At 39.5% G+C, this 16,863-nt stretch overlaps 1 protein-coding gene across 2 annotated transcripts in view; it reads right to left on the bottom strand.

Annotated features, from left to right (window-relative positions):
* The window catches only part of Msra (methionine sulfoxide reductase A), a 252,745-nt gene that overhangs the window by 222,274 nt on the left and 13,608 nt on the right, over positions 1–16,863 (bottom strand). Inside the window, exon 1 of one of the 2 annotated variants that reach the window (XM_042699867.1) lies at positions 7,604–7,631. The exons of the other annotated variant lie outside the window; for it this stretch is intronic. Within the exon in view, the coding sequence (XP_042555801.1) occupies positions 7,604–7,616 (13 nt within the window). The 5' untranslated portion in view covers positions 7,617–7,631. Of the gene's footprint in view, positions 1–7,603; positions 7,632–16,863 lie in introns of those variants that run through there. 2 annotated transcript variants of the gene reach the window in all.

Raw genomic sequence — 16,863 nt, 5'->3', positions numbered from 1 at the left:
CAACATTGCTGTTGGTAGAGCAAAGACAGTGTACACTCCCCACTCACACTTTATAACAGACACAATAATGACTGTAGTCCCCTATAAATACTGCAGTCACAAGCAGGAAAAGGACAGGGGGAGGGAGTGTGCACACAGTACACAGTGCGGCCTGCCCTTCCCGGTCTGTATCCTATGTGTGTTCTTTTGTTTTGCCAAGTGATTTGGGCGATTAGGTGGGTTTTGTTTGGGCGGGAGGGCAACAAAGTTGGTGAATAAGTGCTACTTGACTGCACAACAAAAGATGTGCCTGGAGCCTCAGCCACAACTCAGCACCACTTGCCCCAACAGTTTGCATTCCTCAATTAAGTTATTTTGTTAGCAAAACTACCAGTTAGAGAGAGGAGAAAGTGCTTACTGCACCGAGAACATTCACTGTATAGAAATAATGGTAATCAGATCAAAAGAACATTGTTCCTAAGGGCCAGAGAGCTCCTATTTGGTAATGCCCCTGACGCAATAGGAACGTGCCCACATTATCGGTGTGTCACAGGAGTCTCCCCACAAAACAAAATTACAACAGTCACTGATTTGGCAATTGGCTCCTGGGAACAAAGAACCAGGCCACAGTTTCAATAACTCCAAAACAGAGCCTGCAGGGAACATCAGAAACTCATCTTCCTAAATATTAATTAAGGGAATAGAAATCTGATGCATTTAAAGAAATAAATACTCATCCCAATAGCCCTCTCTACCACAATCAGAAGCATGGACTGAACGTGTGTATCATCAAGACAATTGTCTTGGAAAATGTAAATATAAAAGTCATCACAGGAAAGTAGAATAAAATACCAAAGATTCAGACGATAGCTTCGGTTCAGTTCACATAATAAAGGATTAATATGCAAAATAGGCTATAAATTAATAAGAATAAAACATCTTAAAATGCAGAAATGGAATGAATAGGGAACATAGAGAAAAGGAAACATAAATTGCCAATACAAAGAGATGTTCCATCTTCCTAAGTAATTGGGTATGCAGTGAAAGGTAACAACAATGTATTTCTTGCCTATCAGATTGGCAACAATCTGGTCAGGCGGCAGCAGGAACTGGTGAGGGTGGTGAGTTAAGACACCCTGGTGCCACTCTAGTGCAGAGTGGCAACTGGTAGAGCTGTGTGGCAGAATACCTTGGCAGTGTGGAGTAAAGCTGATTTCTTCAGCAACTTGATTCCATAAGCAGGCCTTCCCCCCGGAGATCCACATGCTCAGAGGTAACATGACAACATATGTCCATTCACAGAAAAATGGATCAACTACAATGAAGTACTTATGCTACAACACCTGATCTACGTTACCCATCTACAGAAATCTCGGAAGTAGCTACTCTAGCTTGCAGAAAGGATAGCAATAGTTAAAAACCATGTTAAGACCATGTAAGTTTTAAATCATGTAAAATAACAATTTTATTTGTACATTACTGGAAATACTACAAAAACATTCATGGAAAGATTCATCAATTTTGGAGATGAGAGAAAAGGGCTTTAGTTGCATTTCTGTTGTCTCTGTGTTTTGTCTTTAGTTATCATTCAGTAGTTGTACAAAGGGGTTTCAATTCAACCCACTGGTTTGTGAGTACAATGCATCTTGAGCAAGTTCATCCCTTTCTCCACTTTTTAAAATAAAAAATATCCAAAGTAAACAAACATTGCAATGTGTTAATTCTGGATAATGGTTAAATGATTATTCATTCTGTTTCACTCAATACTCTGCTGTGTTTCAAAGTCCTCTGAATTAAAAAATTGTAAGAATTTAAAATAAATACATGTATAACCCATAGTCTATTGCCATGCAGAGCTGAAAAGCATGAAGAATTAGATACACCATCCATCACCAGCACGTGCTAGGGCTAGCTAAACTAGATAATTATCACTCATGTTTGTGTCCTGTCTATCAGCTAAATTGCTTTTAGGCATGGTATCTCAATATTCTTGACAACCCTTGGATATGGGTATCATAACAGCCATTTTACTGACAGGAAAAGTTGATCACCAGAGTTTGGGAGTTTTCCCTCAGAAAGTAAGGGATCTAGTGCTAGGATTCTGTATTGATAGATATCAAACCTGAAAAACCATGAGTTCAAGACATATGCATCATCTTTAAGATTCATATAAAGCACCTGAAATCACAGGTTAACAAGGGAAAAGAATACTTCATCAGTGAGATTTGTAAAGCATCCAATCAAATTCATTTCTTCTGCTAATATTTCTACTACACTGATTTCCTCTAAAGTAAGTTAAAAAACATCTGAAAAATCAATGCTGTTATGGAGGACAATTGAATCTTCTCTAAGTAGGCTTTGCTCTACTTTTAAAAGTAGAATTTCAGCCAGGCACCAGTGGCTCATGCCTGGAATCCTAGCTACTTAGGAGGCAGAGATCTGAGGATCATGGTTCTGAGTCAGCCTGGGCAGGAAAGAGACTTTTATCTCCAACTAGTTACCAAAAAGCCTGAAGTTGAGGTGGAGTTCAAGTGGTAGATAGCCAGCCTTGAGCAAAAGAAGTTAACCCAGGCCCCGAGTTCAAGTTCCAGGACCAGCACACAAAAGAAAAGTGAAATGTCAACCAGATACTGGTGACTCACACCTAATAATCCTAGTTACTCAGGAGGCTGAGATCTGAGGATCTCCATTCAAAGTCATCCCAGGCAGGAAAGTCTATAAGAGCCTTATTTCTGATTAACCATCCAAAAAGTCAGAAATAGAGCCAAGGCTCAGGTGGTGGAGCACTAGTCTTAAGCAAAATAGCTCAGTGACAGCATCCAAGCCCTAAGGTCAAGCCCCAGGACCAATTTTTTTTTAAGTAAAATGTCAAAGTTAATAGAATAGAAAGTATCATTTTGTCTCTGGACATTTTTCACTCAGTGTACAGGTGGGCAAACATACACTCACCTCACGGAAGCTGCATTAAAGCAGGCTCAGTCAGATTCTGGGGTCTGCCAATTACACACTGCACCACAATACACAGGCTGCTAAGTGTGTAAGTGACACGGGGCCCAGGCCCTGCCCAGGCCATTGCGCTAAGTACAAAACTAACCGTGAAGATATCAGCATCCTCTACGGGAGCTGCTGCTTCAGCCCGCACAGACGCCCTCTCCATCGCTGAAGATTACCACCCACCGAAGCCACCCTGTCAGCGCATGAAGGAAGAGGCAGACTAACATGTGACCAGTGTCCAGCAGAGAGGGGAACCTGACCTGACAAGACGTCTAACAGCCAAGGCCTGAGAAGAGAGGAGGAAGGCAAGCCTGGCGAGGGGCTCCAGGCCACGCACTGGCCATGCGCTGGCAAGCCTGCCAGGAGGGAGAAGCCCTGCTCCCGCTGTTCTTCTCCCACGGCTCTTTGGTCCCATGAGGGCTTCCTTTCTGACCTCTGGCTCCATAAGGCTGTCTCTTCACTCTCATCCCTGTGCACCCTGACCTCCGGGTTGCGGGCCACAGGCTTTGGGACCCCTCCAGAGCACAGCAAGGCTCGGGGAGGAAAGTCTCAACTTCCCAGGGGAGGGGTGCAGCCCCCACACTGGGGCCTCTCCTCTTCTAGGCCACAGAAGCCCTGAGGAGGACCCCCAAAGGACTTAGAAAGATGCCTTTCTACATGAACTGGTCTCCGTGGGCCTCTATGTACCCCAACAAGGCCTCCGTGGCGGCCTCATCTCGGAAGCTCTTGAGCATCCGTGTCGGGCAGCACGGGCCGCTCTCCCCTACCTGCTCTCTCCAGTTCTCACAAGAAACACCTGAGACCCGTGTGCTGCTCTATTTGGCCTTCTTCCTGCTTAGGCCAGGTCACTGGTCCTAAGAGACAATCACTGGGTCCTCTGGGCAAAAGAGGGCGGGGATGATGTGAGGCAAGGGGAGGCTGGCTGCAGAGGGGACAGGTGGTCGGGCCTCTGTGCATGAGTTAAGCTCTTTCTGTTTATTGTATCCAGTGATCACCTTTGGAGATTCTAACAGAGACCAGATCAATGTGGTCCTAGGCTCCACTTCTCAAACCCCATAACCAGCCACACAAACTCAAGATAATACAGGCTCACACCTGTAAACCTAGCTACCCAAGGGGCTGAAATCTGGAGGATCATGGTTCAACCAGTCCAGGCAGAAAAATCTACAACCCTCCAGCTCCAATTATCCAGCAAAAAAAAAAAAAAAGCCAAGCTGGAGGCATGACTCAGGTGGTGAGGTCCTAGCCATGAGCAAGCACTGAGCACAGGCAAAGGGCCTGAGTATAAGCATTGGCAGCAGAAAAAATAAAAAACTAAAAAAACACAAGCACAGTGATTCTTGTTTTCAACCATGAGAGTGAAAAACTTTGGCTACTACGTTTTTTTAACTTAGGCTACTAAGTTTAATTCTCCTCACCTACCCCTGCCAAAGTAAAATTAAAAATAAAAATAAAAAAGAAAGAAGAGAAGGAGGAGGAGAAGGAGGAGATTAACAGGAGGATGCAGAGTGGGGAAGGGAGGAAGGGAGGGTGGAGTAAGTCCCTGGAGAGTATAAACAGTGGGCTGATTGGTTTTTCAGTGCATACTCCCATACTCTCACTTACTGTGAGAGGCCAGGCCTGACTGCCTCCTCATCTTCCCTTAATAATATAAAAGAATGGAAACAAACAAACAAAACCTCATAAATGGCCACGGTTTTCTAATGTTAACAGCTGCCTTCTTGAAAGTTCAGTGTCACCTACTTTAATAAAGGTAAATTCCACCATTAAGCAATGCCTCAACCTTCCTTACTTAATTTCTTCCCCGAAGCATTTGAATTTTTGTTTGCCAGAGAAGACCTGAACCACCAAAGTGTTTCGACCAATGAGATGTGGCAACCCAAAACAGTGGGAAGACAAAATTTCTATAGCCATAAGAGCTACACCTAACCTCCTGATTTCCCTACACTCTAGAACGTGAACAGGAACGCACATCCTTTAATCTGTGGAAATAAACCTCATTACCGTACTATTCTCTTCTATCTGGATTTTGTGAGCTTTATTTTTACTATTCTCTCTTCATCCATACATGTGACTCCCTTTTCTTCTCTGTTACACAAAATAACTTTGTCAGTAAAATATTAGCATACTTAAGTGGGTGCTCAATAAATATTTGTCATATAAGTGAATAAGTGAGCAAAAAATTATAAAATGCTGGACAAAAGTCGCCTGAGGAGTTTGTGTTTGTTTATGGAGTAACAAGCGTCTAAGTTCAGGAATTTGCATCAAAAGTGCACTTAGCGACAAGCTTCAAGCAGCAGTTAAATATTAATCCATTTCTGTCTTAATGATTTGAGTTCAAAACATTATGTAACTCATTAATCAATCAAGATGCATTATATTCGCAAACTGACACACTGAACTGAAACCCCTTGTACCACTACTTAAAGATAATTTAAAAGTTTTAAATAGTATACCATGATTAATATATTAAACGACAGTGCACATTTACTTGAGATTGGATCCATTCACAATCAAGCCACTGGTATGTGGGTACTTTAAGAACTGAAATAGTAAGATTACCATAGAAATTGCGAGTAACGAACGTCAATATGTTTTCTGTATAAAGGGTCTAAAGAAGCATGCATTCTGTTACAGCCAGTTGTTTCTGAAGAAAAAAACTAGCACAATTTCTCAATTAGATCTTTCAAAAACCCAAGATGTGCACAAAAGGGTCTTTTACAGACATTAAAAACGTTCATCTTAACAGACAACTTTTCTTGTTTAAGATATGTAACAAGTAGGCCAGCGAGTGTGTATTGGTAAGAAACTTAGTTTAAAAAGCCAATATTTATCAAGTCTTAGGTAATTATGCTATAAAAATATAGTTCTAGCAATGTGGAAAAATTCAGTATATCTTAAGGTGTTTTTAATTTGCCTACATTCCATTATACCGTTAGAAATTAGTTGAACATAAAATAATTTGGACCCAGGTAGTTCTTACTAAGTTCGCTGCAGAGAAAGAAGCAAATAGTTCTTTGAATCTGAAGGAAAATGGGCTTAAATTAATTAACTAAGTTATAGATGTATCCATCCTAAATGATAAAAGTTACATGAAATGTTCAGGAAGTAAATATAAACGATAACAAGATGGTCAGTAGGAAAACAGCTCAAATTTGGCTTATTTACTGAAATTTCTTTTTGTTTCCTACATTGTTCTTCATGCGGTCCGGAGTGGTCTGCGATCAGTCCCACAAGGAAGACAGTGGTGACACAAAGCCTTCCCTTCTCTGTGCCTATCAGCCTGTCTGTCATGGCGTGGCGTCCATTTTAGGAGTCAGCGAGGTAGTGGATAAAGGGGCTTACAAAACAAAGGTTGTCCTTTTGGCAAACTACACCAACACTAATGATTTTCATTTCACTGAAGAGTAAAATGTTGATTAGTCATAAAGGGGGAGAAAATATGTCAGCTTATTCAAACACTTGTATTAGCTTTCATATATTTAAAATCATATTTGCATATTACATGCCATTTTCAGGAATGCTGGTGTGTCACTATAATTTTATCAAAACCATCTTAAACAATTGATCAGGTGCGTATTAATAGAAAGCAATGGACTATTTGTTTTTGTCAAAGGATTAACAAATCAATAATTATATACTCAAAACGAAAGCAGGGGTCTGGAAGCAGCCTTTTGTACTGCCCCAAATGATTAGTCCTCAGTGAATATATACGATTCCCAGTGTCCTCTCAGGAGATAAGACAAAAGGGAAATATGAAAGTCATCATCTGCTCTTACAATTCACATCCTCTCTTTTAGAAAAAAAGAGTCTTTACTGACAACAGGGTGGTCCACAAAAATACGTGCCTTCCAGTTAACCTCTCTACAATCCTGCTGATTTTTAAGATCACAACTATGACAATCCAAGTATAACCAGGCCTAAGAGAAAGTGCTTAGTGTTAAGATATTAGATAGAAAGTATTTATCTAAGTAAAACACTAGGGAGAATTTTTTTAAAAAGAAAAATCGATTGACTTTCTAGGCTTTCCTTTATTTAAAACATTTTGAAAGAACCAGGCTGTAGTAATCGTTTAATTACAAAACCTAATCAACTACAAAATAATCAAAATTTTCTCCAACTATTTCAAACACAGCCCACAACTTCCTCTCCAAAAGATTTAAATTTCTATTCTCTACCACTCCCGGCCATTTCTGCCAACATCATAAAAATTACCTTTGATCATTTGCTCTCACAATGAGAATTCACTAATCGAATACATCTTTAGACATAGACACCTACCGCCCGCCTCCCCACCCACCTCCCAAAAATGGTTCCGAGCAAAGATACACAAGAAAATAATGACCAAGCTCACATTTCTTGTTTGCCCTTCAAGCGAAGTCTGGTGTCTTCGGCTTGCCTTTCTGGTCTTCAGTGCTGTCACTAATTGCTGGGGGATGTAGTTTAGGACAGTCTGAAGCAGCCAGCAGAAAGAAAAGCTGTTGCTTTAAGAAAACGCTTTCTTAAACACATGGATAAAGCAACTTTGACTCTGACTTCCTAGCTGGGTTGCATAAAATCTTAGAAAGCCTCCTTGAAAACTTAATATCTACAAATGGGAAATAAAATAAAATAAAGTCTAAAAACTTACGTTCTGAACACATTCCGAAGGATGTCTGATTTGATTTGAAAGCAGGTTTGTATTGATGAGCAAACTTTATTTTGTAGAAAATTTAAATTTTCTCTAAATAGAAATTTGCCTTGCCATCTTCTATATGAATCCTGTCTCTCATGGTATGATCATATATGCAAAAAATCAAATACAGTATTTCCCAAATGCATACACACTGTGGAAGCTTCATTTTGAAAAAGGCTTTTATTTCCCTTAATACTGGTGACTAAACGTCATTGTATGTACCAACACTTTCAAATAGCCTCAGAGACTTAAAAAGCCTTGTAAGTTTGAAAACCAAAAAGTTCTGAGTTTTTCTGTACCCCGGGACGGTTTTCTTTCCTGAAGCTCAAGCCGAGAAAGCAGACAAAAGAAGCTGATTTGACTGAGCTGTGCCAAGCTTGCCTTTTTTTCTTCCCTCAGCTCTCTCTCTCTCTCTCTGCCTCTTTCTCTCTCTCACTCCTTTGCTCCCAGTATGGCAACCTTCCGAGCAGTCTTGGCGGAGGTCCAGGCTGTGCCAGTCTGTCTGAATTCTTGTCTGCAAAAGATGTCCTTTGCGGATCAATTAATACATTTGAAAACAGGAAACTGTGGTACGGTACCCAAATCCTGGCACCAACAGCACTGACTTCTGCCAAATTACCTTACAGATTTCATGGTGTCCTACCTTTCATAATCGTTACTAAAGTGTTCCCGGAGCAATAATGGAGGACCAGGAGCCATTCACTGCTCAGCGATAAGGAATCTGTTCCCCAGAAATGTCCATATGCGACATATGCACAACCTGCACTAAATCAGAATTCTCCTGTGAGAGGAGATGTATGCAACTTTAATAAGCACCACATACTGTATTTCTTTTTATAAGATTTGCTTTGCCTTGTCCTGCTGCAAAGAATCATGGGAGAATAGAGGAAACATGCAGATTAAAATTAAAACTATATACCCAAAAATAAGTCAGGTTTTAGCCTATGGGGAGTGAACACAATTCTGATTAAGCAGTCACTCTTATTTTTAAGGACAATATACCTATTAAAAAGTTTACTAGAGATGAAAGGAAGAGAGCAGTTCTTTTCAGAACAGAAATACCAATTAAAATGGAAAGAAAAAAAAAACCTCAGGGTTGATTTGGTAAAATAGTCTCCTCATATTTTGGCACCTGAAGTTTCAACATAGTCATTCCTTTACTAAATTCCTATCAGTTAAAAACTACTATTTTTATTTGTAGTGCATATATTTTTAAATCTTTAATTTTATTGTAAAGGTGTTGTACAGAGGGGTTACGGTTACATAAGGCAACAAGTACATTTCTTATTGAATATTGTTACCCCCTCTCCCCTCCTCCTCTCGTCCCCCCCACTACCACAAATACTTTTTGAAACAAACTAGCCAGTCTGTGTTTCAAAAGTTTACCTGATTTAAGAAATCATTGTTATCAATGCTATTTCCAAATAGAAAATAGTCTCATGCTAATATCACCATGGTTTCATAGAAAGAATCCACAATTGTTGAATTCTAGCTTGGATCTGTCACTTTCTAATTTAGGTAACTTCATGGTCTCAAATTGTATATATATCACTTTGCTTACTTCCCAAATGTAAAATCAATGACTTTCTCCATGTGTGTTCCCAAAATATTCAGTTTATATGTGAAGTCTCCCTTCATCCTAATTGCACAGTAGTTACTTGCCAATCAAATGTGTCACATCACCACAGACAAGACCATGTGTCACTTATCTAAGGAAACTGAAGCCTTATTATATAAAGCCTTTCATATGCAGGTGTTCAATACATCTACTAAGTTATGGAAACTGATCATATAAATATCTCTCTGAAGTTATAGAAAGTATGAAATATAGTGAAAGGAAATTATACATATTACTGAATCATAAAGTTGACAAATTAGGGAAATGATGCAGATACAACATGAGCATTGAATTAAAGCCCTCAGAAAATTGTCCCATGTTACCTTTCCAAATAAGGATGATAAAATATGGCAAGATCTCAGTAGATTTAAAATTCATAATCCAACTGTTAATAGCCAAAGACAAAGAGAGAATCTTAAAAGCAGCAAGGAAAGTGACTCATTTGTACAGGAAGCCCCCAGAAGGCTGACTGCTGTTTGGAAACCATGGAGGCCAGAAAGCAGTGGGAGAAAACATTCAAAGTACTGAAAGGGAATCAAGCTGTCAACCAGTTGTGCACTGGTGACTCACACCTGTAAACCTGGCAAAAATGTCAGGCTGGAGATATGACTCAAGTGGTATTACTTCAGCTGTAAGCAAGAAAGCAAGGCCCTGAGTTCAAGACAAAAAAAAAAAAAAAATACCTGTGTACTTTCTCAGTAAAGCTGTTCTGTGAAAATAAAGGAATTATTATTAAGATGTTCATAGATAAAATTTAAAACCAACAACAGAACTCCTCACTAGCATTCCTTCCCTATAGTAAATGGTAAAGAGATTTTCCCCAGTGTTTCATGTCCCAGGCCCAGCCAAACCTATGAGTGCTGGCAGAAAGCCTTAAGATATAACCTTATCCCGGCAGTGGAGAGTGGAGAGAGGACTCTGCTAACTGTGTGAAGGAGGAACTCTCTTTAGAGGCATTCATGGGTTCTGACTGAGGCAGAACCAATGGAAACCAGGTCAACTCCAAAGCATGCCCTCCAACCAACTATGGAGCAGCTTGATAGAGATCTGTCTCTTCCTGATAAACAAGAAGAACCCCTTTCTCACACCGCTTACCAACATCAGGTTAATACAAATTATAAACATAAATGCAAAGACAAGAACCAAATTCTTGTACTTTCTGACATGAAGACTTTACTACACAGCTGAAGCTGTTAAAGCAGCATGTACTGGCACAAAACATACACAATAAACAAGGGAAGTGAATTGAGAATAGAGAAGTAAACTCACACATCTATAGACAATTAAATTTTGACACAGGGGCTAAGGCCATTCAATGGGAAAAGATTAGTTTCTTCAGCAAATGGTGCTGGGACAACTGGATACACATGAATTTGGACATCTACTTCATTCCATATACAAAAATTAAGTTAAAAAAATCAACCAACAGCCAGGCACCAGCGACTTATGTCTGTAATCCTAGCTACTCAGGAGACTGAGATCTGAGGACTGCAGTTCAAAGCCAACCTAGGCAAGAAAGTCTCTGAGATTCTTATCTCTAGTTAACCACTAAAAATCCAGAAGTGGAGCTGTGGCTCAAGTGGGGGAACAATAGCCTTGAGCACAAAAGCTGAGTGACAGTACCCAGACCCTGAGTATAAGCCTCGGGACTTGCACATGTGCATGCGCGTGCACATACACAAACACACAAATCAATCAAGAAAAAGTAAAATATTAGAGATGAACTAATAAAACTCTTTGGAGGTAATATTGGGTTAAATATAGATGGGCTTGGATTTTGCAATAGATTATTAGATATGATACCAAGAGCATGAGCAACACCAACAACATAGGATAAATTAGAATTCATCAGCTTAAACCTTTGTGCATCAAAATGCCTTATCACAAGAAAGTGGGACATAAAAGAATACATTTGTGAATGATATACGATTTTCCTTCAGTATCCATGGGGGTTTAGTTCCAAGAAGCCCTATGGATACCAAAACCACTAATGCATAAGTCCCTTAGAAAACGGAACAGTACTTGAATATAATCTACATGCATTATTGCCATATACTTCAAATAATCTCTAGAATTACTTATAATACCTAAAAATACATACTGTTCAATAGTAAGAATAAACTTCTCCTTTTGCTGAAATGAAAGAACACTAGAGAGTAACTCAAATCTACAGAATAAACATAGACTAAAAGGAAAATTAATCACAGAAGTAAATTTTAGCATGATATATAAATGTACTTTCTGTTTATAACTCTTTGTCTGCCTAATTTAAATTATAATAGTATAAAGCTGTTGTTATAAATATATGTTGATGGCCACATCATGTATAATGATGTAATTTGTGACAGTAAGAGGGTAAAGGAGGATTCCAAGATTTTGCATACTATTGAAATTAGACTAGTATTAATCTGAATAATTTTGTTATAAATAAAATGTTAACTGATCCCTAGAGCAGTCACTAAGTTCAAGTGTATATAATAAGAGAAACGACAAGGGAATTAAAATGTTAGAAGATATTTATTTACCACAAAGAAGTCAATAATAGGAGAACAAAAAAAGACAAAGAAATATAGAAAATGCAAAACAGAACTAGAGGTATTACTCAGTGGTTATACTAATGCATAGCAGGAACATATCAAAGACATCAAAAGACCAAGGTTCTGGGTTTGTTCCTCAGAAACAAAAACAAAAAAGTAGCAAGAAAAAGAAAATAGCCAAACTGCAGAACTAAATCCTACCTCATCAGCAATTATGATAAACTTAAATTTATCAAGCACTCCAATTAAAAGGCAGAAATGAGCAGAATGAGCTTTAAAAAAACATAATCTCAATATATGCTATCTAAAAGTGATATACTTTAGAGTCAAAGATACAAATAAGCCAAAAAGGATGCAAAAGATATATATCATCAAAGCAGTGGATAAGAAAGAACTGAAATATTTAAACTAATAGTAGTCAAAATAGAGTTAAAATCTAGAGCCAAAGGAGGACTCTTACGATAATAAATGAGTCAATTCATCAAGAAGATAGAACTTGCTGGAAGCATAACTAAAGTAGTTGAGCACTTGCTTAGCAAATGCCATGGGTTCAATCACCACTATAAAAAAAAGATACAATTATTGAGATAAATATAGGTATATACATATATCTATCTATCTACATATATATATATATAAAACAACAGAGCCCCCAAAACACATAACAAAAAATAAAGTAATTAAAAAGATGAACAGATAATTCAACAATAGCATGAGGAGGCTCAACATCCCACTCCACCATCAATAATGGATAGATCCAGGCATAAAATCAACAAGGAAACAGAACACTTGACCAACAACTTAATCCAACTTGTCCCAAATACACCTACTGGACAGTCCATTCCGCGGCATGGAGTGCACATTCTTCTCCAGCACACATGAAACATTCTTCAGCACACAGTGTCAGGCTAAAATCCAAGCCTCGATAAACTGGCAGGTGTTCTAGCATATAGAGTGTGTCTTACAATCACAATGGAGTGAAAGTGGGAATCATTACCAAAAAAAATTTTAAATCACAACATGTCAAAGGAGGAGGCTACAATGCTTGATAAGAAATGTACTCATTACCTTGCCCATGTCATTGTAACCCCTCTGTACAGTATTTTCACAATAAAAAAAAATGAAAAATAAAAAAATAAAATCACAACACGTGGCAATTAAATAACACTCCTAAACAACTGTCATGGATGGTCCACTTTATACTGCTATGACTGGATACCAGATCACTTATAAAGAACAGGAAATGTCCGTTCTGCTGGGAGGGACACCCCGCCCCCCCAGAACCCCAAGGTACACAAGGACTCCCACGGTCAGGCGAAACTGGCAGTTCAAGTATCTGTTTCCTTACAAAGTCATAATCCCACTGCATTTCAGCTCCTCACTGAAGGTCTCATTTAACCTTAATTATCTCCCCTCAGCCCACTCAAAAATACTACAGTAAGATTCAGTCTCTACATTCTTCATAACCTTACAATGAGGATTACATTTCAGCATGAATTTTGAAGGAAACAAACAAACAATGAAGAAATCATAAAGGAATAGAGCAGAAATAGGTAGGAAAGAGAATCAAAAAACAGAAAAAGAAAACTTGACTAATTATTGCATGAGAAATACATTCTTTCACCTGCTCACCTGTTAGAATGGCCATTGCCAAAATGATAACAAGTACTGTCAAGCATGAGGAAAAGAGCACACTTGATTACAGCTGGTGCTCTACCACTTGAACCACACCTCTAGCCCAGCTATTTGCTGGTTAAGTGAGATGGAATCTTCCAGACTTCTCTACCCAGGCTGACTTGAAACCACAATCCTCTGTATCTCAGCCTCCTGAGTACCTACAATTGCAGGTCTGAGCCACCAGTCCCTGGCTGAGAACTCTTAAAATGATACAATGAAGACAATCTAATTTAAAATGAAATAACCTGAATAGATATTTCTCTAAATAAAGAACATATGCTTGGAGCTGTAGCTCAACTGGTAAAGTGCCAGGCTTCAGCAAAAAATATTTAAGGGACTGTACCCAGATCCAGGCTCTAAGTTCAAGCCCCAGTACTGGGGCATACACACACACCCAAAAGTATAAGAAAAAAATCTATCATCCATTATTGAGGAAATCAAGCAAAACTAAAATGGCATACACTTCACAACCCATAGGATGATTCTAATTCTTTTTTAAAAAGAAGAAAATGATAAATATTAGCACCTTTCTCTACTGCTGAAGAAATATAAAGTGGTGTCATAGTTGTGAAAAATTGTTGACTCCTCAAAAAAATATATGAATTTAACAGCTCCATTCTTAGATATAACCCCAAGAAAACTAAACACATATGCCAGCACAAATGTACAGATATTTGTAGCAGCATTAGTTATAATAAACAAAGTAAAAACAATCAAATGTGCATCAACTGATGAATAAAATGTGATATAAACATTCAATGGAATATTACTCAGCAATAAAAAAGAAATGAAGCTACAACACATAGGAAACTTTGAAAGTGATGCTGAACAAAAGAAGCCAGAAAACAAAGTTTACATGTCTTAAAACTCTATTGACGTGAGTTTATGTAAACACAAATGTAGATATTTCTCTGTCTACAGATTTGTACACCTATAGACATAGTAATGGCTAGGCTGGGCACTAGCGGCTTACAACTATCATCCCATCTAGTTGGGAGGCTGAAATTGGGAGGACCCTGGTTCAAGACCTGAATGTGGTGTCATCCTATGAGTGTGCCTGGGCAAGAAGCAAGGCCCTTCCTCAAAAATAGCCAGCAGAGAAGAAGGGAAGGAGGTATGGCTCAATAGTACGAGTACCTCTGTAGCAAGTACAAGGCCCAGAGTTCAACTCTAGGACCACCACCAACAACAACCAAATGACTTAGTGGTTGTCAGAGACTGGCAGAGGGAAGAATGAGTTACTGCTATTGTGTTATGAATTAGTTTCTGTTATTAATGCTATTACTGTATTATTTTGCCTTGGAGATGAGGGATGAGCACCAGATGAAGTCACGTGACTTAACCATGTCTGATGACACAGACAAATCTAGAATACAGAAACTCAAAGCACTTACCTCAGGTAAGTGCTCATTTAGCAAATGAACGTGGGGCTGCATTGGTGCTGTCACCTATTTAACACCTCTAACCCAACTTGGCCAAGTCAGAACTCTATTTCTCCCAAAATTGCTCATGGGGTAGGGCTGAGGTGCAGCTTTACAGTGGGGCACACATTTAACATGCTCAAGAAAGAGAAAATTCATGTCTGGCTCAGCCGCTCATTCAGTGAAAGCATCAAATATCTAGCAGCTCCTCGACAACACCTAAGGTCATTCTTAGCTCCACCTAGTGGTCCACTTGAAAGCCTACCTGGAAAACAATGTCAAAAACAAGACATTATAAGGAGGCACTAGAATGTTTGCACACTGCTGCTAGGGATGGATGAGGAAAACAAGTTGGCAGGTTTTTAGAAAGCTGCAGGAACTTAGGGAAAGTCATCAAGCTACACTGGGATCAGGGAAAGTTTTTGGTATATAAATGATAGGTCAAGGCAGACAACACACAATAATTTAGATCAAGTGATTCTAACATTGATTTCCTCCACAGCAGGTGACCAGGCCCCACAGGGGGTTCACAATAGCAGTTCCAGACCTCTTCCACCAGCTGCAGACACAGGACAAAGCAGGAAGTGCTCTGTATCACACACCAAGAAAGATGTCAAATACACAGAACAGTGATGAACAAACAAGGTCCAAAGGAAGGAAAAAGGCCTGGAGTTGGCCCAGAGGAAGCCACATGGCAGTGCAGTGTTAAATGCGGTCTTGAGTATGAAAGCAAATCAGAAAGTAGTACAAAGAGAGAGCATTTGATTTAAAAAAAAAAAAAAATTCAAAGAGACATGGCTGCCAGTGGGATAATCTAGCTGTAAACGGAGGCCCAGAGAGAAGAAAGCCTCCCAGACCAACTGAGGACCAAAGTACTTCTCTTTCTCAAAGTGTCCTTTGACTTTAGACCTTTAAACACAGTGTTCATGATGTTTGTGGTTCTGGAAATCACAGCATAATTTACTGCACCTTACTATTCTTTAAACTTGCTTTTTTAAAACCTAGATTAATTTTAAAGGAAGTTTTATGTTATAATATCATTTGCCAGAAATAGAAAATATTTTAACAATGACAATTTCAAAAGATGTTATTAAATTCACAAAGCCTAGCACTGTCTCTAAGCCCAAGGCCAGTCTCTGTTACAAAGATCAGTAAGTGCAGAGAGACCTTAAAAACATCCTAGCACCAGGCTGGTATTTTCACCTTGATAGATAAAATCTGAAGAGCTGAAAGACAGTTGAAAAATGAGTCATTTTCTCACTGTGGGCTGGTGTTACTTAATGTCAGTCCCTTGAACCATCTAATAGCACCCTGTGCATTGACTCCCACTGTCTGGGGAAATGCTGCATAACAATATACACAAAGATCTCTGGTACTTCTTTAGTACTGTTCCCCATCCTTTCCAAACATCTCTTCTTTCACTCCATTTAAATCCTGTAACACAATGTCCACCTCATAAAAGCGTTTTCTGACTAGAGAATCAAGGACCAAGGCAGTTTAAATAATTTGCCCAAGGTCATAGAGCTACTTAAGGGGCAGCCAGGCGAGGACACAGAACCCAGTGTGTGCATCTCACCATGACAGATGACTGGTTGATTAATTAAAGGAAGAAGACTTCAGATCCAGGTATGGGACCCCAACTGGGTCCCAGGGTCCACTGCCATTTGCTTTGGGCAGCAGAGGGCAGTAGGGAGCTCTGGGCAAGAGCTGGGCCCTGCTTAGGCTGCCGGCCGGCCGGCCAGCTTATCGTAAAGCTTAAGGAATAAGGCAGAGATGCAGATTTGGCTCTGAGGAAGAGGAGCTGGGAACACCACGTTAGCAGGCGGGAAGTCTGCACCTGAGGATGAGGATACACCCAGAAGGAACTGGGGGGAGGTCAGGAGCAACACCTCAGACGGCAAGGCCTGTTCCCCAATTCCCAATGGCCACCCAAGATCCTCAGAGAACCCCACAAGGCCCACG

This window comes from Dipodomys spectabilis, unplaced genomic scaffold (genome assembly GCF_019054845.1).
Source record: "Dipodomys spectabilis isolate Male_0828 unplaced genomic scaffold, ASM1905484v1 ptg000263l, whole genome shotgun sequence".
NCBI lineage: Eukaryota > Metazoa > Chordata > Mammalia > Rodentia > Heteromyidae > Dipodomys > Dipodomys spectabilis.
Note: the sequence above shows the minus strand (reverse complement) of the source record. Positions and strands in the feature narration are given on the sequence as shown.